General features: G+C 45.4%; 1 protein-coding gene across 1 annotated transcript; it reads right to left on the bottom strand.

Annotated features, from left to right (window-relative positions):
- Positions 1 to 818: 818 nt before the first annotated feature.
- TARDBP (TAR DNA binding protein) lies at positions 819 to 6034 on the bottom strand. Its single transcript, XM_069874501.1, has 6 exons — positions 5875 to 6034; positions 5481 to 5729; positions 4313 to 4476; positions 3657 to 3797; positions 3088 to 3258; positions 819 to 2713 (listed from the first exon to the last, which is right to left on the bottom strand). Exons 2-6 carry the CDS (start codon positions 5716 to 5718, stop codon positions 2183 to 2185), a joined length of 1245 nt encoding a protein of 414 aa, XP_069730602.1. The 5' UTR covers positions 5719 to 5729; positions 5875 to 6034; the 3' UTR covers positions 819 to 2182.
- Between the last annotated feature and the right edge of the window lie 20963 nt (positions 6035 to 26997).

Raw genomic sequence — 26997 nt, 5'->3', positions numbered from 1 at the left:
AGCTGTAACTTGAAAAGTTACACAGGTTAAAACCTGACCTCCATGTTCAGAGCTGCAGCACAGCAGTACGGTGCATAAAAAATGCGGCTCCAGCTTCTGTGGGTTTCCAGTGCCAGTAAAGAACTCCTCAAGCTCCTACCATGCGTGGAAATGATCTTCTACCAGTTTCTGCTGCAAAGCCCTGCTCTTTGGGAAGAAGCTGCCTCCAGCTGACACTCTTGCATCTGTAATAAACTCAGCTTTTCACACTGACTTCCCTCCAAGTCTATGTTCGTTCATTCACTGATGCTTCACTGGGCTGCAGCCTCTCCTGTGACTCATTCTAAACATGAGTTTAGTGCCTTCTTCTGGGCTGGAAGCATTCCAGAACCCTACTTCCCGTGAGTGAACTGGTCTAAAAACATCTTAAAACCCACCATCCCTGAACGATGGAAATACATCTTGAAATACACCTCGGCGTTTGTCTCCCCCAGCTCCCTCTGATGTGGAAAACTCCAATTCCCCAAAGAATAAAGCTTTTTGGCACAGATGTGATCGGGAGGGAACTGCTTACCATTGGCGGTGCGGACACCCAACTGTGTGGGAACTGGACTTTAAGAATATACTGCACAGTGCAAAATACAATGGGTTAAAGGTGGGTGTCGGGTACCGATACGTGATGAGCGGTGGCTCCGTTTGACTTGGCAACTTTTAGAGCATGCGCTTATCTGCAACAAACCGAATTACTGTAAAAAAGCTTTAGAGTTCATCTCAAAAGGGTAAAATTAACAAACTGCTATGAATTCTTTGCATTCAGGGCTGCAAAACAAAGACACATATTACTTAAATCAGTTTTATTTAAGAATTTCCTACAGTGACAAATCTTATAAAAAGCATCCAAACACGAAACTGCAGCAAACAGCATTCTTATGGATATCTTACAGACAGTGAACTTCCACCCTGAGGAGGCACACTGAGCTCGCCGGTGATCTCTGCAAAGCACGCCACAAGCTCAATGTTCTCATCACAACCCCCACCATCTTCGATTCACATTGCCACACTTACAGATCATAAACAGAAAAGAACACACACCATACAGCATTCACAGCAGTTGACAGAAGGGAAAAAAAATACAAATATTCATTTCACATAGCACATTCAACTACTTGGTAACTAGGTATAAAACCCACTTTAAGTCTTTCCACATGTGGATGTCCTTCGAATGCAATAAACACTCGTACTTTATTTGCTATCATTGCTCTCCGCACACTCTCTCACCAAAGCCACAGGATTGAGAGACATCTCGCCAAGTAAAATAAAATCCCATAATGCACCACCAGGTCTCTGCATGCGCTCGCTCCTTTTTCTCGCACATACCAGCCCTCTCATGCCTCGGCACCACCAGCAATCCCACACAAGGTTTCAAAAGTTCAAACAGCCTTCTGGTTCCATCTCACAGCCTTGCGTTCACAGCGTTGATACGACTCCATGAAATAAAGAGTAGCGGATAAAAATGGAACACCCACCGTCTAAGACGCAGCGTATGCAGTGTGATGAAGTATTCTTGGATGAGAAAGCATGTAGACAGAAGTATTCCTAAGGCAGAATATTTACAGCACTGCTTTCAATGAAGTGCTTCTTCCATACACATTTGAAATGAGATGAACTGCGGAGATTAAATGAAGCCTTCGTATCGTACTTTAGTATGGAGGGGAGACAGTGTTAAAAAAAAACACAAACAGAACAAAAACGACACTGTGTTCTCCAACTGGGGCGCTTGGAGAGTCTTATGGTGGGACCAAATTAAAAACAAGAGGGAGAGAATGCTGTTTCTGACCAATGGTTTCCATTTTGAACATGCAAAGAATTCAGGTAGGTAGGAAACAAAGGATAAAGTATTACAGAAGAAACCCTACTGACTGTAGTGTTAGTTTACCTATTGGGCAAACAGCAGTCCGCTTCCAAACATTCCGTATCCCAACAAGATATGTAACAAAACCTAGAAAATTCCTTTTACCTTTCTTCTCTTTTTCATTTTTTTCTTTTTTTAAAAAACAGGAAATGTCAAAAATACTGCTGCATATACTGCACACCGAACAAACCGATCTGGAAAACTTTAGTATATAGGTAATTTACAGATACTTACCAGGAGTTAGAAAAATCTGATCTCCCACCACAGAGTCAGTATCAGAGCCCACTGCGTCTACATTCCCCAGCCTGATGACTTGGAATCCATGCTTGAACCAAAGCCTCCGTTAAACCCACTGCTGGAGCCAGCGTTGGAGGCCGAACCCCAGCTTATCGCTGCCCCCGAGTTGGAGCCCCCGTAGGAGTTGTTTCCTGAGCTAAAGCCCTGGTTCTGCTCCCGCTGCATGTTGCCCTGCGGCTGGTTGTTCCCCGAGGGCCCTGACTGGTTCTGCTGACTGGCCAGCATGCCCATCATCCCCCAGCTGCTCTGCAGCGCTGCCTGCGCCGCTGCCATCATGGCAGGGTTGATGCTAAAGGCTCCGAAGTTCATGCCCCCTCCCATGTTACTGCCCTGGTTGTTCCCCAGTCCTCCCCCGCCTCCTCTGCTGTTGCCAAACCCCCCCTGGTTCCCAAAGCCTCCCGGATTACCACCAAATCTTCCACCTCTCTCTAACTGCCTATTGCTATTGTGCTTAGGTTCAGCATTGGATATATGTACGCTGATTCCTTTAATGATCAAGTCCTCTCCACAAAGAGACTGGGCAACCTATAAGAAATAAGGGATGGATTAAATAAAGAAGTCTGACATAACTTGAATTTTAGTAGTACAAGACAAACAATTCCTGCATGATTCTGAGCAGATATTTAACCTGCAAAGGAAGCATATGCATATTCTGAATTCAGTTTGAAGCGTTTTTCCCTTTGCGTTCACTACACTAACCACAGCACTAAACCCGTGTGTACAAGAGCTTCCGGGAAGTGTGACCTCAGACAACTCAGTTAATCAAGTCGAGCCAATGTCACTGGGATTCTCAGGCCAGTGAACAACTAAGCATTCCATGTGTAGTTCCAGAAATAATTTATTAAGCTACTGAAACACACGCTTTCTAAAATATGGAGTTGAGGTATTTTAAGACTTACCTGATCATCTGCAAATGTAACAAAAGCAAAAGCTCGGAAGGGTTTAGGAATGAAGACATCTACCACTTCTCCATACTGGGCAAAGAACTGTCGGAGCTCATCTGCTGTCATGTCCTCAGTGCAGCGCCCAACAAACACTTTTCTGCTACGCAAAGGTTCATCGGGACTTTGCTGGAGAGAATCGGAGAGAGAAACATAAAAGACAAAAATCACAACTGTCCTTGAGAATTGAGCTCATTCTGATCTTCCCTAGGATATTAATTCTGTCTGCTTTATTCTCCATTCATTCACGCAGCAGACAAGTCAAGCAGGTACTGCTGGACATTAAACCACAGAATTTTCAGATTTCCAGCTGTATTGAACTCCCCAACATACCCATCTTCCCAACACTTCCTGCTCACCCACCTCCTCCCCGTTTTTCCCTCCTTGCTCTCACTTGTCCCACAGACCGAAAAGCCACGTCCAGGAGTGGATCATCACTCTGTTCAACTGCTCCCCTAACGCAGCTGCTGAAGAAGCGCACTTCATGCATCTGGCGAAAGTAAAACCAGTAATAAATACAGAAGTACCTTAGAATTAGGAAGTTTACAGTCACACCATCGTCCGTCTATCATGTGCCGCTGAGACATGACTTTCACCTGGGTTTCATAATCCGTAAACCGAACAAAACCAAAACCTTTTGAGTGGCCAGTTTTGATATCCTTCTTCACCTAAAACAAGAAAAAAAAATTAGACTTTTGACAAGTGTTTATTATCTCACTGTACATGCAAATTAGCCTAATATTACATAGTCAAAGCAGGGGCCTGTGACACCTACAGATTAAAATCATTCGCCTGCCTTGAGGCCAAGCGTAACCAAACTGGGATAGAACTATTTTGTGAAGTTCTGTTTTGAGAGTTTGTCAGTCCAATGAACGCTCCTGCCACAGTAACCTCCAATTCCTTAACACACACATACTCAGCTACAGCAACCAGTAATGGCAATATCAATGAGAAAGCTCTTACAAACATTGTACATTGTATTCTGCATGAATTACCACTCCCAAATATTTCTGTTCCGTCTGTACCTACACAAGCCTGCAGCTACAAAGCTCATGGAATGAAATGCAGCCTAGGAAGAGACACGGCTTCAGATCTTGGAGTTTATACAGCTGACTGCTGGCTTTGTCACAAGACCAATTTCTACCTAATGCCCCTCTTTACTACAGCTGCGAAAGGATTTTACCTGCACCATCAGAACTTCTCCAAACGTACTGAAATATTCCTTCAAGTCTTGTTCAGTGGTCTTCCAGGGAAGACCCAGGACTATTAAATCCGAAGTCTTCTGTACTGCTCGTTTCACTTTCACAGCTGATGATGCATCCGTTTCATCCATTTTTCTCTTATTGTCTGAGAATAAAGAAGTATGTTAGAAGTCATCCTCCCCTCTGGAAACTCCTTCCACTGTAAACCGCACAGCATAAAATCACGTACTACAAAGAGAAAAAGTACAGACAGCAACAGACACGCCAGCTGCTGGGAGCTCGTTACAGTACATGTATCTGACTGCCTACACGTAAAGGGAGAGGAGAAACAACAGTCTGTCCTTGAATCCTTCTCCAAAATGCAGTATGACTGAGTTAGTTGTGCATTAGTTTGCTGAAGTACTATCTAATAACATAAGAATGTGGAGAAGACAGGAATTCTTAACAATATTCTGTCAGCAATTTACTTCCTTCCCTTTTTTGGGGGGGGTTGTGGGTGGTCAGGCTCCTCTTTTCCTAAATGAAGGAGCAGTTCAGGGAACTGGGGTTGTTTAGCCTGGAGAAAAGGAGACTGAGGGGAGACCTTATCACTGTCTACAACCGCCTGAAAGGAGGTCATAGCGAGGTGGGTGCTGGTCTCTTCTGCCAAGTGACACGTGATAGGAAGAGAGGAACTGGCCTCAAGTTGTGCCAGAGGTTTATATTGGACATTTGGAAAAATTTCTTCACCGAAAAGGTTCTCAGGCAATAGAAGAGCTGCCCAATGAGGTGGTGGAGTCACCATCCCTGGAGGGGTTTAAAATCACAGAATCATCAAATCACTAGACTGGAAAAGACCATTGAGATCATCATGCCCAACCGTACCCATCCACTACTAAATAATACCCCTAGACACTTCATCTACCTGTCTTTTAAAGACACCTCCAGGGAAAAGATGGTTGCATGAGGCGCTAAGGGATATGGTTCAGTAGCAGACGGGTATGGTTGGACTCAATGACCTCAAAGCTCTTTCTCAACCTAGTGATTCTATGATTCTATGACATACACACAGGTATAAATACACATCTACTTCTCGTATCAGATCAGCGGTTACCCACAGGCACCTCCTGACCAAAAAGCCGAGCTCGTAGGGCAGGAACAGCCCCGCACCTTTGGGGTAGTTGACCACGTAGACGAGGTTTCCCCAGCCGGCCTCGGGCGCGTGCAGGATGCCCTCCACGAGCCGCACGCCCCGCATGCACTGGGACACGGGGTTCCTGTAGCGCAGCCCGCAGGCCCCGGGGAACTGCGCCGTGACGGTGGAGAGCAGCACGGTGCCGTCGTCCTCCGACGGGATCTCGATGGGCTCATCGTTCTCATCCTCCGTCACGCGGATGTACTCCGACATCTCGGCGGGTCCTGCCGGGGGGGAGGCCAAGCGGGGGTCACTGACCGCTCCCTCTCTGCTCCGTGACACCCGCTCCGTCCCCCCTCCCCCGGTGGGAATGGTTCGCCCCACCGCCCCCTAGGCCTGCCGCCCCCGGCCCGAGCGCGGCCCGCTCACCGGCCAGGGGAGGAAGCGGCGCCTCCGCGAGCCCCTCGCCGCCTCCGCGAGCCCCTCGGAGCCACCGGAATCCCCCTCGGCGCCGCCGCGACCCCTTCAGCGGCCCCGGAAACCCCCGAGCCCCTCAGCGCCGCCGCCGCGCTCCGCCGCCGCCGCACAAAATGGCGGCCGCGACCCCCTCAGAGGCCGCGCCGGGCGGGCCGAACCATTCTCACTGTCGGGGGGGGTTCTAGTGAGGGCAGCGCGTCCCGCCGCACTTCCCTCTCACCTGCGCGTCCCTCCCCCCCCCAAATCCAACGCTGAGCCAGGCTGGGCCGGGTGGGCGGGGGCGGCAGCAGGCGGGGGCCCCCACTCCTCGTCCCGCTCCCCCCCGCGGCGGCGCCGTGGTACCGCCCGGGCCGCGCGTGCGCGAGGGGAGCGCGGGAGCAGGCGGGGCGGGGCCAGAGCAGGGAGGGCGGGAGTGAGGGGCGAGGGGCGGGGTGCGTGGGGCTGAGCCTGCACCTAAGGAGTTGTGTTCCGTGGGAGATCGGCAGCGTGAGCCGCTGGGAACAGGGCTGGTTTCTTTCGCGAACTGCCTCCTCAGACGCTGTTACATGGAATCATAAAATAGTTTGGGTTGGAAGGGACCTTAAAGCCCATCCAGTCCCACCCCTGCCCTGGGCAGGGACACCTCCCACCGGATCAGGGACTCCAAGCCCCATCCAACCTGGCCTGGAACCCCTCCAGGGATGGGGCAGCCACCACTTCCAGAGGCAACCTACTCCAGGGCCCCTTCCACTGTCATAGGGAAGAAATTCCTCCTTATGTCCAGTCTAAATCTGCCCCTCTCCAGTTTATCCCCGTTGCCCCCAGTCCTACCACCACAAGCCTTTGTGAACAGTCCCTCCCCAGCTTCCTTGTAGCCCCTTCAGGTACTGGAAGGTCACTCTAAGGTCTCCTTGGAGCCTTCTCTTCTCCAGGCTGAACAGCCCCAACTCTCTCAGCCTGTCCTCTCATGGAAGGTTCTCCAGCCCTCGGATCATCCTTGTAGCCTCCTCTGGACCCGCTCCAACAGCTCCATCTCCTCCTTATGCAGAGGATTCCAGAACCGGACACAACACTCCAGGTGAGGTCTCTCCAGAGAGGAACAGAGGGGCACAATCCCCTCCCTGGCCCTGCTGCCCACGCTGCTTTGGATGCAGCCCAGGACACGGTTGGTTTCTGGGCTGTGAGCGCACGTTACTGGCTCCTGTTGAGCTTCTCCTCGCCCAGCACCCCAAGTCCTTCTCCTCAGGGCAGCTCTCAACCACATCATCCCCCATCCTGTATTGAAACACTATGGTTCATGCTGAAGAGATGTCTTCTTCTCTAATAGCCTGTTTGCAGTCTCTCCCCATCTCAAACACAAGGTTAGTCAGGGAGGTGGCTCTAAAGCTTTAAATTAGCAGAGATTTGGCTGTTGTCAAGTTTATAATAACATTAAAATTAGTCCTCGTGAGACAGGAAGTAGTTACTATTACAAAAAAATGGAACAATTTTTATTTAATCTGAAGTGGAACTAAGTTTCATCTAAGTAATTGTGTTTTTTGAAAGTTAGAATGTCCCTCTGAGAGCACGGTTTCCTTCGGTGTTCTTCCAGACACTGTTACGTTCAGTATGGTCTGTGGTGAACAGATGTGTCTTCTCTAATCGCCTCTGTGGTCTTTCCCTACTTCAAATGCAGGATCAGGCAGAGAGCTGGCGCCAAAGCTCCAAATTAGCAGAGATTTGGCTGCTGTGAGGTTCATAATAGCATTAAAATTAGTCCTTGTGATACGAGAAGCAGTTGCTATTACAAAAAGTGAAATATTTTTTATTTAAGCTAAGGTAAAGTTCACCTAAGTAGTTGTGTTTTTTGAAAGTTAGGCAGAATGTCCTCTCTGAGAGCGTGGGTATTTTTTCAGTGTTTTTTCCAGACACTGTTACATCTTGTGTTCAGTATGGTCTGTGCTGAACAGATGAGGGATCTCCACCAGGGAAAATCCTGCTGCAGGTGGTGTTAGGTGTGCCAAAAGCTCTCATGGTGGGACAGCAGGAGGCACCATATGCACTTCAAGTTGCCCTTTTCATAGAAGATAACGTGAGCAATGCCAGGTATGGCAATCACTGCGGTATCGAAGCATCAGCCTGAAGTATCCCTGCTTCAGGTTATCTGTAACACTAGTGCAGGAGGAAAACGCTCTTGCCAAGAGACGTGAATGAGTGATACAGGCTGAGGCATGTTGCCACTTGAATAGCATCATTCTGTGCTTGTTAGGAAAGGTTGATCCCACATGCTTCTGTCTGCATATCTCCTGCAGGCATTCCCTGAGGAGTTTGGGAATAACTAGGTTAACGAGGCTGACTAACGCAGGCAGCTTCATGGCATCCTGGATATCATATTGAGTGTCTTAGTCTGACACGTTCCCCCGGCCCAGGTTACTGGTTTGTCACACCACCCATGGCTTCACTAATTTTTTCTGATGTTTGGGGTTTTGGGGCCCCTCTCCACCATTCGCTACCCTGCTTGGACCTTTTATAAAACAATTGTGTAGGATTGCTAGAAGGTAGAAAAAAAGCTGGTAGTTCTAGTCCTGTCCTTTAACACCTAGTTAGTATTTGCATGGCTTAGTCTTCCCTAGACCAAATCTACCCTTTCTTAGTGGAAAAAATTCATTATTAATTCTCATTATACAGTGTTTTAAACTTTTGAACTTCAAAGCCATTATGGCTAAGGGACACTCACATTCTTGCTGCCGCTCTCCAAAAAAATATATATGCAGAAGAGCCCATCTATGTATGTTTTCCTGAACTGCAGCCATGGGAAGGATGGCTAGCTAGGTTAGGCTATCGTGCCAAGCCTTCTCTGCTCAGGTACCTGACACAAGTCTGCGTGCAAAAGAGCCACGCCGAGAAGAAAAACAATGTTGGCAGGAACGTGGTGTTTTCCATCTGGTCTGCTTCCTTTTGTAAGGTTAATAATTTGCTTTCAGTAGCATAGCCCACTAGATAAACACTCCATTTTTTAATTTTGCAGTGATAATACTATAAAGCTGTAAATTAGTAGCTGTTCTACAGTTTTAATCAATAATTTTCTATCTGGATAATTGCCATTCCACATCTCCATGTTATTTTAGCCTGATACTTTAATAATAGGCTTATCTGGTCCATCAATCACAGTCACATTAGTTGCAAGCCACACCAGACATCTGTAACACGATCAGGTCTCATTACAAGGTATATATGAACTGAAAGCCACATAGGTTTGTTGTCACAGAGAAAAGTGCACTGCAAAGCTCTAACCAGCTCACCTCTGCGACTTAATTTAGAGTGGACTGGACCATGCTTTTACAGGGAAAATAATTCTGCCTTCTTCCCCCTCCTTTCTCCTCATCTGTTCCCCTGTGACACTCATCCAGTCCACGCATGCACCGTGTTCCCAGTGCCCATTCAGCTTCACCGTCATCGAATCATAGAATCACCAGGTTGGAAGAGACCCACTGGATCATTGAGTCCAACCATTCCTATCCTTGCACTGCTCTTGTAAGAAGTAGTAAAAATAAGTCTTGTTAGTAAGAAAAGATGACCCTACTGCTAGGAAAGGCTGAGACTCCCACTTAAGATTTATTCAGTTGCAAAAATTGGCTCCCAGCACCACTGAAACCCAGCCCATCCGTGCCCATATAACTTTAGTCTCAGCCTTATCATTTAATTTCTGAGAGGATCTGACTAGACACAGGGTAACAAGATAAGCTAATGCTCTGTGTAGGCGTTCCCCTGGAATTCCTCCATTTCCTAGTCATCCACAACACGCACCCAAACCCAGTTCTGGTGTTGCCAAGTCAGCAGTGAGGCAGTCAGCGTTGTTTGAACACGCTGTGGGGACCGAGTGGTAATTGCAGCATGTCAACATTACTTGCTGCACTGTTTCAAGTCAAAGCTTTAGTTTAGCAATCACGCTATTTGAAGAGGGTGTCGTGGCACTCGACCAGAGTGACCTCTATCTCACAAAGCCTCTGGTGGTTATTTCACTAATGAGCGGCACAAGCATCAACCCTGAACTAGAATTCATGCAGGTAAAAGCTTGGAGAGCGCAATGATGCTGCTTACTGGCTGTAAAAGAGACTGGGAAAGAAGGGCAGTTATTCACAACAGAGACTTCTTCCCCACGAGCTCGCTCCTTAGCTTTGGCAGCAAACAAGCTTAGAACTAAACAAACGTTACTGTTCATTTTCTGTAAGATCTGGGATTCTTGCTGTGCCTTCCTTCTGTTACTTTGCATTATGGCTAGATTTAAGCTAAGCAATTAACACTAGTATTGCTCTTGAAGTAAGTACACCAGTGGGCATATGGCTACTTAATTCACCAGTTCCCTCCCACTGGCAGTTTGGAGTGCCCATGGGTGCCGACAAATGCGATACTGTGGTACTAGCCATCATGTGTATTGACTTAAGGGAGCCCGCAGGCACAAAACAAACTGCAATACAATAACTGTTTGCTGCTCTAGGTTAAGTGTGCTCATGGGTACATGCAAACTCAGTGTAACGATCAGCTGTTCACCCTTCCAGAAGCGCTCGGGATGAAAAACAACATCTACAGGCATCTAAAATAACTGTGTGATAAAAAACCCTGCACGACAGTGGGTATTCACGCACATAGAGTGCTCAGGCCTGTTTCCGATCATGGTTAGAGCAGTAAAATCAGGAAGATTTAATGAACAATGGCACGTTAATGTAGTCAGGATCCTTTCGCTCACTGTTACTCAGTGGAAGTCTTTCCCCGGCCCCCCACATCAAATTTCTCCTGCTTTATTTTGAGCATGAGGAGGATGATCAGAATTTCCCCTCTTTAGACGTGAAACATTTCTCTGCAGAAAAGTCAGAGAAACACAGAAACATTAGATCTCTATGTTTGTTCTCATTCTAAATACATTTAGCAAGACAACAAAAACCACCTGCTGTTACTGTGCCCTTAAGTAGTTTGTGTCCTTTCCATCTGTCTTACTCTACTCTTTCACACCTAAGCCAAATCTTCTCTACCACATGTATCAAATAAAGCCCTTCTTGAAACCAGTTGCCTGAGGGAGTAAAGACACCCTTCAGTTTATTTCTTTCTCTTAGTAATTTCAAGCCATTTGTGCCTCCACTTAAATAGATGCCATTATCATAGAAAAGGAGGCACTCTTCCCTGGAGGGAACAAGATCAGCATTATTTCTTTTTTTCCCAGCTATAATAAAAAAAACCAACCAAAATCCATTCACACACAATAAAAGTAGCATTTTTACAATGCTTACTTTTCCCCCATTTTCTTTGAAGAGCTTTCACTACAAACATAGGGAAGTTTGCAGTCAGTACTTCCTCTTCTCCCCATAAAAACCAATCACAGATAGAGCTTCCCATACTCAAGCAAGTTATCAACATAAAGATTCACTAACACCTAGCAGCCTACAAACAGCTACTACAGAAGAGCTTCCTTCAAACAAAATAAAAAGCTTCCACCCATGTAAAGTACTTGGAAAGATCACTTAGTGTGTAGTTCACACAGCGACACTCCTCCTAATCCTCTCAGTTAAAACAGCATTTAAACCATCATTGTAACACCTAAAATATTTCAGGCCCTTTTCCCATGATCCTATAAAGCCACAATTTCAATTACCTCATTTTTAATCCACCTGGGATGGTTTAATCCTGTTTCTTAAAGGGGCAGAGTTTCCCTGTTCCTTTTGGTTCAGGTTTTTATTTACTTTACTCTTCCAAAACTGATTAGAATGGTTTTGTTTATCTTTCCGCATGCACAAGTGAAGTCAGATGTTTTACATGCTGGGCTCTTGTGAGGACCTGGAAGGGCTCAGAGCACATCAGTCTGAGTCCTTTCAGTCCTAGTAGGTGTTCTGAATAAATCTTTGACTATATTTCCCTAACTGGTACACTGCAAAGGCTCACTGCTGCTATTTGTTTTACCACCAGACAGATGCTGAGTGTTAGAGGGACAAGAAACAATCAGAATAGGCAATTAACTTGGCCAATTAGATGGTGTCTTTGAAACAACTGGGGTCAGCCACCCAGGTGAGGTAGTGTCCTGCCTGCTGCTCAACAAACCCAGCCCCAACATACAAAGGGATCAGCTGGGGCAGGAGCTCTGTTGAGGATGGAAAGTGTTGTGGTGAAGCTGGAAACCCATCATGAGTGACCTAAAGTCCCTTTTGGCCTCTGCAGGTGTTGCTGGTAATTGGGTGCTGACTAGTGCCTTTGTTTCTGAGCTGTGAACCAGGGTTCAGACCACAACGGCGTGTAGTGTGGGACATCCCCACCCTCTTGTTTGATTGATACCTGTGGGAACTGTTGAATGTTTGCATCTCGTTCACAGAGAATGCAAAATTAACTTCATTCTGTTTTGTTTGGCAGAGTCACATCAAACTATCTGCAAGTCGCCTTCCTTGCCTTTCTGGACCATCCACAGCAGAGCCTGGGAAGAACTTCTGCCTGGGATTCTCAGAGGTATCTAGTTAGTTCCCAGAACTCAGTTCCTGGTGAAGATGTGCCAGGCATCTTCTAAGGGGATTTGTTGCCTCCTATAAGGTGCTGGAGCTGGGATTCAGAGACGTTTTGCTAGATTGTGTAGTGGCTCCTAGCACAGAGGTGCGTGAACTTCTGTCTGCACAGGTTGCCATAAACCAAAGGACAAAGCCCACAGATTAGAACAGTGCTAGAGCACTAGCTTTGACCCTGTAATGTTGCAAGTGTTTGTGTCCGATGCATCCTAAATATCAAATAGTAATATTAGTATTTACACTGGAGTCTGGACATCGACTCCTTCAAAGGCAAAGCTACAGGTGGCTTGGGTAGGATGTGGCAGCTGTTCTTGTAAGAACTGGAATAGTGTGAAGGACAACTTTAGCAGGATATATGCTGTTGGGTTTTCCTACTTTGTTTCTTGCTTTTTCTTTAAGGAGTGGGTGGGCAGGCAGTTTGAGGTAGTTTTTTGCTGGTTTTGAACACTGCTCACTGAAGCTGGAGCTCAAGTGTAAGACGAAGATGGTTTTCAAAATGGTTAGGTTTTACTGCCTGGTGATATTTTTTCAAAGCACATTTACCGAAGATTTATGTAAAATCTATCTTTTGTCTACTTAAAATATGTCAAATGGATGTACAGGGCAAAATTTAATGCATATGGGTTTTCATTATTTTAAATCATTTGCAATATAAATGATTTACCATGACATCAGACATTTGTTCTTTGGCTGTCCACCATAAATTGAGGCCCACCCAAATTTCCAGTCTTAGCTACGTTTCTGCATTCCCTCCCCCAGTATCTATCATCTCAGTTCTGTGATTCTTCATGTAAATGACTTTCAGCTAGGAAAGGAAGAGAACACATAATTTGCCTTAATACAGGTAATTTTGAAAGAGGAGCAGGACCTTTACATGAGAAATAGTTGACGGCAGTGGAAAGGGGAGAGCTAATGCTCATAGAACAGAAAGTTATTCTTGATGAGAGTAGTGAGAGCTACTGATCAACCAGATGTGACCAAATGGACTTTTTGTGCAGTTGAAACTGCCAGAGGTGATAGAAGTCTATCTTTCTCTTTCTGAATTTGTTCATGTCTTTTTAGTGCCCTTACATTAATAAAGCAATTCATCCAACTCTGGCCAGTTAACGTTGTAGGCAACCGTTTGGAAAACTGAGCTATTGTGGTAAGCCAGTTTCCCCAAGGTCATTCTGGAAGTCCATAGTGAAAAACTGGTAACCTGTGACTCCCAGAATTATGCTTTCATGGCAGACCTTCTCCTAACAGCTATAGAAATCCTGAAACACTCAGTCTTTGAAAGACCTTGTGGAAATTACATGCATTATCATGTTGTCCTATGACAGTGGGATACAGATCTTTGGACCCATCAATAGCCGATATTTGAAGCCTTCTCATCTCAGCAGTTACTGAAAACTTGCTTGCAGTAGCTCTTCAGTGTCCTATACTGCAAGAATGAAACACCTGAATTCAGCCCACGGATGAGTTGCTTCAAATCCTACTTGTCACCCGGCTCTGCTGAGAGTCTCGTTTTTACTCAGGAACTTGAATTTCAACAGTAAAGTCTGAACCAAACATTGTATTTTTGCAAACTTTCCCCACCCACACCACAAGCCTTGTCATAACTCCCTTCCAGCTCTGTCGCGGGATTTTGCTGTGTTCACAATTTCATGCATTACTGCTCTTGCATGGAGTTTTAAAAAGATAGTCCAAATTTGACCTGCCTAAAGATTTGTAGCAATTCTGAGCAATATCATAAACTCCAGCAACATCCTAAGGGGAAATCTTCCTTCCAACGTCCAGGCTGTCTGCTCTGCCCAATCCTACAGCTACAAGTGTGCCTGATCGTGCCTGTTTATCCATTTGTTGTCTTTCCCACAGTGCTCGTCCTAAACCAAACAGCAGCTCTGCCAACTATCTGAATCCTGAAATCGGAGGAGCGTTAGATGATGTGGTGGACCTGCATGTGCTTGCCCTCATTCCAGCTTCTAGTGGCTCTACTGTGATGAGATCCAATTGAGGAAATCTCAGTGTAGCTCTGATTTATGAATACAAGCACAGAGGAGAGCTGAAGCTTTTAGTACCTTGGGAAGTAGTTAGGAATTAAGGCCAAAGAAAGGACAGTCAAGTCAATTACATCCTAAAAAAGAAAACGTAAGTGCAAGTCCTGGCTACTGAACTGCTTCTGGGCTGGCAGATGTTCATAGTTCTCTTGGCAGACACTGCAGAAGGTTAATGGGACCATTTAGAGCCCCTCCCTGACACAGGGGCCTCAGTTTTACAGGTTTGAAGGAGGCCTGGCTGGGCTGGATATTTCAGCATCTTTCCCGAAATGAAGTTTGGGAATGCATTAATGTTTTTGATATCTCTGCTGATCTTTTGTAAGGAATCTCCACTGAACCCAGCACTTCATCCCAGATGTGGCTGAGGGAAGAAAATCTTATACGAAGTGCAAGGCTGACACCTGGAGGGAACTGCTGAGATGCAGCTAGGGGAGCAGAACAGGGATTCTGCGCCACACAGCTCGGGTTGGGAAAGCTCAGAGTGGGTGGCAAGATCCCAGGTTTTGGAACGGTACATTTCTAGTGAAGATATTCTTCTCTCTCCCCTTTTCCAACAGTAAAGAAAAATCCCAATTTTCTATTTTGGAGTGGAGAAGAACATGGAAGCAAACACTATGTCATCTAGTTATTCTCTTATCTTGCTCAATAAGCTGCTAAAAGTAACGCAAGGCTTTTTTTTTTCAGTTAGTTGGTTTCAGATATTGGAATTCCTGCATATCAGACTTCCTGCTGCTTCTCCATTTGGGTCGTCCTGTGCCGTTTCTGGAGTACAGACTTGCAGGGCAATTCCTACTGTCAGCGCTGCAGCTGGAAGACTTGGCATTACATACAACTTGTTCTGTTCACATCTGGCTCTGCCAGCACCCACGGCTTTTCTTGAAGCTGATCCTAATCAAGGAATGCAAGGCAGTTTCTGGGACAAAGCCTTGGTGCTTCTGGAAGTTTGCTTTCCAGCCTGGCAATCACCCATTCATTGCACTTACTCAAACCCTTTCAGTAATTTCCCTGCTCTGCCAGGAACCATCTCAGTATTTGTGAATGCTGGTTTTTGCTTGTTCTAATTTTAGAATATGTTAATAACTGAGTTATTTACTGTGCTGGCATTACCATACACTTAATATCTCACGAACTCAAAGATTATATGTCCATTACATCTACTTAATTCTCTTTGTCATTGCCAGTGTGGTTCCAATCATCATAAACTTTGCTTAGCAGTGAATCATTGTTTATGGAAATGGAAGAAAAAATCCCACACAGTTATTTTCAGAACTCTGATATGCAATTCTACTAATCCACTTGCAGCACACCTCCTCGAGTCTCTGTACATCTTCACTTTTGTACCTCAATCCTGATTGACTGCATGTCTGTTCCTTCTAGCCTTCAGACTCCTCAAATATTGCTAATATTCAGCTCATCCCGATGAGCTCACTAAACTGCTTCATACGTTCCCCACCCAGACCATCTTAAGGGCTGTGCCATGAAAAGACTTGCTCCAGTCCAAGGAGTAGAAGAGAGGCATGTTGCCAGCTTCAGTAGCAACACAAGATGTTGGGCATGCTAGAGGTGCTTCTTTTCAACCCAGAGACCTAGGAAGTCTAAAGCCGTCTCTGTGGTTACTGTTTCTACAGTGCTTCTCATTACCCGTGGCGTGGCTCTACAGAGACAGGAATATCTTTCCCCCTCCTCCACCCCAACAACGTTGCCGACGCTGGATTGTCAGTTATGCTGAATTACACTGGCTCACTTGTGGTTATTCAGAGATGTAGGCAAATACCAATTCAAGATCAAGGGTGAACCCTGGCGACTAAACTTGTTTCACTTGTGACTCGTTCCAGACTTAAAACCTGGCTCTCGCTGACATTTTATTAACCCAATTTGTCATCCTCCTAACCCCCATTATCCAACCCAGGCAGATTATTTACTTTGAAAAGATGTGTAGATAGCTTCCATGCGAATCATAAGTAGATCCAGGTGCCGTTCCAGAGGGTGCTATAGCCATGAGATACATGTGCTGGTAAAATAGCTTCTATCCTAGATACTTCAAAACTCCCTGACATTCTACCTGTTCAAATATTGTCTTGATGCTCATTCCTGCAAAGCAGCCTGGTACCAGTATGGTAAAATGCCTAAATACCTTCAAGCCTGTTTGTGGTCCCACAGAGATCAGCAAAGGTAAATTTAAGCATAAACATAACGTTAAGCACATGGTAAAATATACTCTTGCTTTGGAGTTAGAATTGGTGACTACTCCCTCCTAAGCAACTCCTTTTGAGTCTTTGCATTTATCCCCAAATAAAGCACTCAAGTCAAGAATTAGCTTGCTGCTTCCAGAGAATTCGTCATTTCCAGTTTGTGAGCTTGAGGAGAGAAATCCAGGAAGCGCCAATAAATCCACTTTGGCAGCTGCAAAAGGAGTAACCTGTCAGGGTAATGTGACTTAATTTCTCAGAGAAAGATCCTTTTTATAGATGAAATAAAAATGCCAGCAAAGTCAAATAGCAGGAAGCGTCGCACTTAATTGACTCTCAGTAGGACAGAAAGTAAATAAAATAAGGGAAGGTAAATGACGTGGTTCTACATTTAGCAAGGGAAGTAATAACATACACTGAGAATAATAACGCACACTGGGAATCTATGCCAAGCAGCCTGTGTGTGACAAGGGGATGTGTCCCCACGCGAATTTAATGTACACCTTTTCCCTTGGCCAAACCTGGGTGATAGGAATGGTTGGACTCGATGATCCAAGAGGTCTTTTCCAACCTGGTGATTCTATGATTCTATGATGCGGTGAGATTCGCAGAGCTGACGTGAGAGGGCAGGCTTACCCACAGCTACTGGGCAAACCAGTATCCCGAGTCGCAGGGTCAAGGTCTGGAGCTTTGCCCCTTTTCTGAACAAGAGACCCATCCAGGCTTCATCTTTCCTTCCTCAAAGGGCGAGCATTATCCCTTTAAATAAGCACAGAGATCTCAGTCCGAATGGGGAGCAAAACCCAGGCTACCAGCAGCTATGAAACCTCCCTGTAAGAGCCTGCCTGGCTTAGGGGCCGCTGCTACGCTCTGAGGTTAATAATCAGTTTTAATATTCACTTAGGGGGCCGTAAAAAAAGAATGAAAATTTCCTAATTTGAAAATGGACTTGATTGGCAGCTTTATTATCTCTGTAAGGTGTGTGGCATTCCACACAATCAAGTCGGTTTTTTTTATAAAATAATCTCAGTGCTTAAGTTGTACACGCCACTAATTGCATTTTAATAAGTCTCTTTAAAATCTTTCCATATTTTTTAATATCCTAATATTAGATAAGTGATTGCTGGGGACACTGGAGGGCACTGAAGTTTATAGAAAGAAGAACACCATAATGAAGCTTTATTGGGATGGCATCACCAAACAATTGCTGTGATAGCAACACTCCCAAGCTTGGAAAAGTGCCAGACATTCCCCCCTGGAACTGACTCAGACACTAGCCTCCCTGGCTCAGGACTGACGCAGAAAATGGATGCTTTCTGCCTCATAAAATGGCCTCTTTCCAGCTTGGAAATGACTGAGGAACCATCCACTTTGGCTTTGGAAGGGACTTGGGAACTGGTCTTTCTTCATTGAACAATGACTTTAAAACACGCCTTTTGTTTGCTTGATTCTGGCATGAAACTATAAAAGTGTTTGATTTTTATTTTAAATTTGGCCAGAACTAGATAGAAAGAAGAAAGGTTGGTTTGTTTGTTTGGGTTTTTACCAGCTCTAACCTCAATTGTAGAAAGGTTGTGAAAGGCTTCAATGGGAATTTGAAAACCAAGACTCCAAGTAGGATAGATGAACTTTCCATCTCAAATATCAAACTTAGTTAAGATGAGAGAGAATTTGGAAAAGATGTACTGTGGTGCGGAGTTATTGGGTGTCTGCATCTCACACAGGGAGCATGGAGCATTGTGCTAGAATACCAATAGCACTCCAGACTTAATCACTCTAAAATTAAACAAACAAACAAACAAACCAACCACAAAAATCCCCCAAATGACGGTGGGACTGAACTGACAAGCTCCAGATTCAAGCTCCCCATGCTGCAGAGAATTTCAAACTCAGATTCAAGCTGGATCCTGCGTGTGCATCCACAGGTTCGGCTATTGTAGCAGTCACAAGCCAGTGGTGCAAGAAGGTGCCCCACAACATTCCATGTGCAATGTTTTCTGTTGGAAGTCTGCCTTTAGATCCGTGCTGTGCTCCTAATATATTTCAGTTGTGTTTCTCCAAATTATGATTGTTGGGCAGCTAGTGTCACTGGGATAAAGGGACTTTCTTCCCAAAACAGAACGGCAATGCCACATTTTACATGATAGTGCATTTTGTCCTCTGTGATTCATGTATCGGGACCTGAGATCAGACAGTTATTTTGAGAACAACAGTGACTTTAATGTATTGCCCACTCTTACATGTTTCTTTCCTTAAGTCTCATCTTCTGAAATCATACTGTAATAAATCGCGATGTCAGCTTAGGTTTAAAAAATTAAGCTTCTAGCAGTTCACTGTTAATAAAGAAAACCAGAAAAAAGATTATATCTTCTTAAAGATTCAAAACCAAGGAAACAAATACAGAGAATCCCTAATTGATTTTTTTCCCCTTTCAAGTCAAGTCTTTTGGAACCCAACTAGGAGTTTTAATACTTGAAATGGGCGATACCGATTTAAACATCTTGCATTAGTTTGTTTGAAAGTGAGCCATTTTCTGACTAACTGAAGATCTGTTTGTCTGTCCATGTGTTTCTTCTGTACATCATCAGAGAATCCTTGGACTCAGTCCATTGTATCCGTAGGTCTGATCTTATTCTGAATTAAATCCAAAGGAGTTCTGCCACTGACTCCCAGTTAAAAATTAAGCCCAATTTTGCCATATAGCTTGAATATGGGTAGTTTGCCTATTAATACTGAATTTCTTATTACTAGTTGTGTATCCTGGTTTGAAGGTGTATGAGATGCCACTGTGAAGACAAGAGTCTCTGCCATTCACCATGAGATCGAAAAGAGTTGTCAGTTTACAAAATTTCCTGTCTTCCTCTTTTTTTTTTTTTTTTTCTTTTACTTCTGAAAATAAGAGCAGAAGGTCTTGTTTCGCACTGACAGGCTGGGAGGCACATGTTCATCGAACTTCTGCACAGGAAGTAAATGTCCAGGTCATATTTATCCCTTTTCATGTGGTTCTTTTAATCCCCCAGATTGGGTTTCAGAAGAGTTTTACAGTTTCAGTTTTACAAAGCAAACCTTCCTTTAATGTTGGCATTTTAAAGAAAAAGCTTCAGTCAAAACATGTGTGTTTTACATCAGCCAGATGTGACGTTTGGGGGAGCAAGCCACAATGTGGCAGCCAGCTCCGCTGCAAGAGCTGGTGGGGTTGGTGTTGGACATTGAATGGGAGCTACCGGTCCTAAGTTGGAGATCAGCCTCTTGGCTCTCTCATCCAGTGCAGAAAAATAGAATAATAATAATACTAATTAAGAAAAAAGAGTCCCTGAGCAAAATTAAAGATCAGACCACGGGCAGCATTGCTATGACTTGCAGCCCAGCAGCCCACGTGGCCACATTAGAGAGCACAGTCCTGCTGTGTACAGACCCGTACACGCAAAAATATGTTCTTGCCTAGAAATGATGAAGTTAAAGTGAAGTGAAAGGTGTTAAAGGCAGCAAAGGCGTAACAGTATGTCCAGCGCTGCACAGCAGCCAGTGCCTGCCCCGAAAATCAAACGTGTTTTTGCGTAACCTCCATGGAACATCACCGTGCCTGTAACCTCATTTTTGACATTTTAATTGAAAAATCACCGTGCAACGAAGCTCATTCAGAACTCCATCACCTGTGCGCAGGGATTACGGGGCTGTGCCAGGTGGGGCAGCTCAGCTCTCCTTTCTAAAGTGGGGCCAGCTGTGACAGGGCGGGGGCTTTCCTTCTCCTTCAAAAGCCCTTCCTGGCAGCTTTGCCTTAAGCGTGGTTGGAATTTTTGGGAGAGAGGGGGTTTGTTGGTGGTGTCTGTGAGGCTGGGGTCCCCTCAGAGCGGTGGGCAGCTGTGCTTTCCCACTTTTTTCCAACCCCGCAGGCGGCTACTGGTGTCACGGCACAAACAAGCGTCCGTCTTGGGCTGTGTGTGCCTTGCCTCGTGGTCCACGCAGCAGAACCTGGCTTGGTTGCCTACGTGGTGCCACGCTGATGCCTCAGCGTGAGCGGGTGCTGACACAGCCCTGGGAAGTGGTCACAGTGCCCAACCTGGCAATATTCGAGGAGCGTTTGACCAATGCCCTCAGACACAAGGTGGGAATGTTGGTGCTGTGCTGTGCAGGGATGTGAGTTGGACTTGATGGTCCCTTCCCGCTCAGGGAGCTCTGTGATTCCATTTCTCCCCACCACACGCCATTTTGTGTTGTGGCGCCTCAGGGGCTGCTGATGCTCTGGGGCAGGGAAGGCAGAACTGAGGTACAACTGAGGAATTCAAGCCTAAAATTTCATGTTATTGTTCATGGGCTGGAGAAGTGGGGCTGTGTGAACCTCATGGCGTTCAACAAGGGCAAGGGCAAGGTCCTACGCCTGGGTTGGGGCAATCCACAGTTTCAGAACAGGATGGGGGCTGGAGCACCTCACTTACAAGGACAGGCTGAGAGAGTTGAGGTTGTTCAGCCTGGAGAAGAGAAGGCTCCAAGGAGACCTTCTAGTGACCTTCCAGTAGCTGAAGGGGCTACAAGAAAGCTGGGGAGGGACTGTTCACAAAGGCTTGTGGTGATAGGACTGGGGGCAATGGGGATAAACTGGAGGGGGCAGATTTAGACTGGACATAAGGAAGAATTTCTTCACTGTGAGAGCAGTGAGGCCCTGGCACAGGCTACCCCTGGAAGCTGTGGCTGCCCCATCCCTGGAGGGGTTCCAGGCCAGGTTGGATGGGGCTTGGAGCCCCTGATGTAGTGGGAGGTGTCCCTGCTCATGGCAGGGGGTTGGAACTGGATGATCTTTAAGGTCCCTTCCAACCCAAACTATTTTATGATCGTCAGCGTGTGTGGCCTCCAGACCCCTCAGACAGCAGGTACTTTGCTGTCTCCCCACAGGTTTCCTCTCAGCATCCCTTGGCAAGAAGACATGAGGGGCTCACATGGCATCACTTGGGACAACCCGAGGAGATGCGTCTTCCAGAAACACCACTGCCAGTGCCACAGCACCGTTGACAGGGGCTGGGATGGACTCAGAGAGGCTCAGCTGCCATTGGGTGTCCTAGAAGCAGCTTTGCCCCTGCATCAGCAACGGGTGAGTATTTATTTGTTCTATTTCCAAAAAAAATCATCCCCTCCTTAGTGCCTTTTCCTGATCCACAACCTGCAGGGCCAACTTTTTGAACCCTCTGGAAAAAAACAGCCATGTTCTCTCGAGTTGACACCATTAATTTTTCCCTTTAAATTTTGTGTCAGTCCAAGGTCGCTGCCCTCCAGGTCCGAGCTCCCCATTGATCTCCTTGAGGGATATAAATAGGTTTTCAACAGAGTTGCCTGCTTTCCTGACTGTAGCTGGGTATGGATTTTTGTCGTGACTGTGGCTAAATGATTCGGTCAGATGGCTTGCAGTAAATTTGGCAGGGGGTTAATTTAACACCCTGGAGTCTGCATGACGGGATGGAGTGTGTTGTTTCTCTGGGGTGAATTTAAAGTAAGTATATATTATAAGCTATCTTGTACAATATATCTCTTTATAGACTTCTCAAGCACGTTATAAGACTAGCTTATCCCCTTGGGAGGAGCTGGGTTGAGCAGTTTGGGCACTGGGATTACCTGCATGATGCGCTGGGCTGGAGCAACCAGCTGCTCCTTTTCCTGGGAGCAGGTGAAATGCCATAAAGTCAAGGAAACCTGGGTTAATTATACATCTCGACTGGATTCGTATAAACTTTTTGGACTGACCGTGCCAAGGCTGAAGTACCTTTTGTGGTGGAAACAGATTTTGCTTTCAGAGTTGGTTAGATTTGTGTAAGTGTGCTACGCTTTTTTTACTCAACGCATGTGCACCCATTTCTCTTTGCCTGGTAAATGTCTTGATAGATAACACAAAGATATAAACATAAACATATGTGGTTGTGTGTTTTCTTTTGATGTGTAGGAGTATTATTTATCCTTGGCTGTTCCCATTTCAGGTTTTTCCATCTTCTTAATAGACACTTGCTATCAGGTTCTGCCTAGCATTTTTTGAAGGCCCTCTGACAGAAGTTAAGCTGGAGCTGATACAAGTGGCAGACCTTTGTGAAGTTATCTTTTGGAAGAGCCAATTACCAGCAGTTTCCTCTGATATCACTTGTATCTATAGCTCTTTTACCATCCTTGTAAATTCATCCTGAGAATAAGGAACAGCAGGCTAAACGTTTTCCTGACATCATCCTGTTAAACCTAGAGTGTTCGCTGTGGGTAACTGGAGTAACATCTGACCAGATTCTTGGCTGGAGACAACTCTATCAGGTGAAAAACAACCCCAAAAGTGTTTTGATAGGAAATAGCCTAATTGCACAACAAACAGTAACTCCCTTGCTCCTTGTGCGGTGGGATCACAGCCTTAGCGTGACTGACCAATGCAGGATGAGGGGGAAACTGGCTTTCCCTCATGCCTTCCAATCACAAAATTCACATGACTAGGATGAAAGTCTAACAGATGTGGCAGAAGTTTAGGAAATAAAGGGTTAGTCCTGACTTTGCCACACATTCTCTGTGTGACTGGGTCTGGTTTATTCAATTTGCTGTTTGCCTCTCTTTCCTGTGCAACAACCCTATGATGCAAAGAGGTAATAGAAAAAAAATCCATCAGTAGCTGCGAGGCACTTGGCTGCTGTGGTCAGATAAGTACCACAGTGAAGGAAACTCCTGTAAGTATCTATTAAGGACAGCACTTCACAGGGCTATTGCCCCTTCTATCCAAGGTGCATGAAGCATTCCATCAGTGCTACTCATACTCCTTCAATACCCCTGAGAAGCAACGCATTATAAATCCCATTTTACAGATGGGCGAACTGACTGTTCCCCAAGTCCCCGAGTGGTTCAGTGACAGAACTGGGAATTGAACCATTAGACGTTTTCCTCTTCGTGACAGCTCTCTACAATCCCAGGACTCATTTATTTTCCCTATTAAAAAAGAAGTAAACAAGTATTTTCTTTTTGAGACCCACTGAGGATGGGGGATTGGGGAAAAAATGGAAGTAAAATTAAAAATAAAATGACATAAGTCCCCACTGGCCCCTAGTTGTCCAGTCTCCTTTACATTCACACTTCTCTCTGTTATGTTTCCTTGAAGTTGAACCTCCCTGGAGAGGGGAACCTCAGAGTTTCTGGTGCTGGGGAAGAAATGCTTCAAGAAAAAGAAAAATAATTGCAGCTGCAATGTTAAAAATAAGAAGCTAATCAAAGGCAGCCCATGTGGGCGCCACTTTCATCTCTCATCTTCAAAGAGGTGCAAACAAACATTGTCGGCGTGCCAAGTAGCAGCCTCAGCGGCTGATGATCCCATTACTCCTCCAGCGTCCACCCTCCCCTTCCATGCTGCTGAGCCTGTAGGCATGGGACTCCAGGATGGCTGCCAAGGTGGGAACCTCTAGTCACCAGAGGGGAAGCCACATATGGAATTCCTCTGTGGATCCAAATTATTTCATAACAAACATACTTGCGCCCTATAGATGTTCCTTGTACTGTTGCCTTTAGAGCCTTTCTAGTAATAATAATAGCATCTTTCATTCCCTGGCTGAAAAAGCCTCTAGATCAGAGATTTTGTGTGCTGCTTTTGGGGGGTTTTGTTTTCCAAAGATTTGGTTATTTTTAAAAATAATATCCAGGCTCTGATGAAATCCAGATGTAGTTGTTACAGTAGAAGAGTGTGGATTAGTAGTTGAAGGAGTTAAACTACTATAGAAGTTAAAGCTCTTGGGGAATTTGTTAGTACTGGTTCTTCTTGCAGCACTCCTGAGAACTTGCCTTGAAGTAAATGCAGCTAAGGTACTTGTGCCTCAGTTTACCTGAATTTACTTGCCTTGACATAAGCCTGGCTGTACCTACTCACCCTCGTGCAATCAGCTAACTAGCTCTGAACACAAATCAATTAAAGTACCAAAACTTAATATGTGGTAGTCTCATATACACTGCTCCTACTTCCAGAACGGGAGCATTCAAGGAAAACTTGGCTCTTTGTTTATGTTGTATGATGCAGCATGGGATAATCGGTCTTGGTTTAAAAGGCCAAAGGGTGAAGGATGTAAGGGGACTGAACTCTTTTCCCCAATACTGAGATTTTCAGCAGATAAGTGAGAGTGATAAAAGAATTTGTTCTGTTTATGTTCCCTTGCCTTGTTCAGAGCATGAATGAAACATTGCTCATGGACACTGACAGAGAAACTCAGAATCATGGAATGGTTTGGGTTGGAAGGGACCTTAAAGATCATCTAGTTCCATCCCCCCGTGGGCAGGGACACCTCCCACTGGGTCAGGGGCTCAAAGCTCCATCCAAACCTGGCCTTGAACCCCTCCAGGGATGGGGCAGCCACCACTAATCTGGGCAACCTGAGATAAGGATGCAAGAGACCCATTCAACTCCTGGGCTCTACCGCTGCTGTCATGGCAGCTCTTGGGCTACTTCACCAGCTGAAACTCCTTAATTATTTTAGAAAAATTACTTTGAAAACCATAGATTAAAAGAATTGGGTATTATTTCTCAGAACTATACTGCATCTTGATGCTGCCAGAATCTTGGCAGAGAAGATGCCTTTGCCACCTTGTACCTGTCCAGGGCTTTCCTGCTCTGTTAATCTCAGGAGCAGCATTACAGTAGCTGCAAGAACAGTTCACTGGTGCGATCACCCACCCACAGAAGCTCTGTGGCAGCTGCCCTGTGTTTGCGAGGAAAGACTGGGAGATGGAGGGAGGGAATAGAATTGGATCCAGCTCATCATAATGAGGAAAGCCTGTCCTAGCTAGGGAAGGATTCAATTAGGCGGCCGGAGGAATATGGATGATACAGGGAGGGCACCAGGACATCTGGGGCTGCCGCTGCAAGCAAGTGTAAAGGTGCTTTGCATAAGAACAGGATGCAATCATAATGGAAGAGAAATCTGCTCCCAAGTAGCACTGATTCCCCCTCCCCTCTACAGTGCACAACAAGGTACAGATTAGACCATTACACCCAGGGGAAGCCACAGAGTCGCACTCTCTTTTTCATGGACAGTAGCAGGAAATCGGTGGATTGGAACCAAATGAGAAGCTTGACTAAAACCAGATGTGACCCCAGGGAGATCAGAAATGCGGAGATGTTTTTGCTTTGACATATCCGCCAGTGTTGAAGGTGGGGGTAGGCAGAGGGTGGCAGCAGCTGATTAGATGCTGCTGGATTATATCATGCTGGTAACAGGCTGGTTGGGTTGCAACACAAAACTTTAGGAGGCCATCTACTGCTACGTAGTCAAAACCATAAACTAATCCCAAATTTTAGCTGACTTGTCACCTGCTTCAGCAGCAAGACTTTGATCTGGGACCTTCACAGCCATGCTCCTTGAGTTAACCACATCTGTTGGCCACTGCTTCTCTTGTGATCAAGCACTGCTCCCCAAAGGCGCTCTCTGTTTCCATTCAGACTACTTCAAAAAATAATTTGAGTCTGTTTGGGTAGGGAAACAGGCAAAAAATAAAACGTAGAACTGTGGTGATGTGTTATGAAGTCCATTTTAAGTACCAAAACCACCACTCTGTGGGGCTCAATTTCAGCTTAGCTCTTCTGTGTCTAATTCTGACTTCTTGTTGAATGGTAATTGATTTTCAAACCTCAGGAGACAATGTTGAGAGTAGAATTGAACAGGGTGGACATTTTGCTCACAGACCCAAATGTGGAACCCCATGATTAGGTGAGGGTTTTTGGTTTTTTTTTTAACTTGCATGAGGCAAAGGCAAGTTCTGACATCAATAGTCTCCCAAAGAAGTCTGAAATTCTATCACTGTAAAGGCTCTGAAGTCAAGTCAGTACAAAGTAATCCAATGTATTCATTCATTTTCAGATCTCATGATTATAAAAGCCTCATGCGTGAGTTTTTTGCTTATTTGATTCTGGTAATAATGAAATGAAATGACGGGAAATCAGTTTCTCCCCTGGCGCTCTCTGTCTCTTCCTTCATCCTTTCTGTCTAAACAAGGCGTCCAGAATTAACTTCAGTTAGCATTAAAATCTATCAGAGGCCTTGAAGACAGTGATCAGTGTGTCCTTTATTTTGTGCCAGGCCTCAGGACATTTGTAACAGAAAGGCAAAATCGCTTCTTTTTCCCGCTGCTGCCTTAGATAGAGCAGGTAGTTGGTGAATTACTCTGGATGAGGAAGAGCCTGAAGGAGACGAGTGTGTTTCAGAAGGAACCACTAAGTCATGGAGGCCTTCACTTGGTCCAACACCAGCACAGACTATTGCTCCTTATTGCTCCTTAACCTACCCTTATGCAAATACTATTGTTATATTTAATCTGTTAATTACAAATATTTCTGTGGGTGAAGCTGTTGCTCTTCTG

This window comes from Phaenicophaeus curvirostris, chromosome 22 (assembly GCF_032191515.1).
Source record: "Phaenicophaeus curvirostris isolate KB17595 chromosome 22, BPBGC_Pcur_1.0, whole genome shotgun sequence".
Classification (NCBI taxonomy): Eukaryota; Metazoa; Chordata; class Aves; order Cuculiformes; family Cuculidae; genus Phaenicophaeus; species Phaenicophaeus curvirostris.
This window is presented reverse-complemented; position numbering and strand designations above follow the sequence as displayed.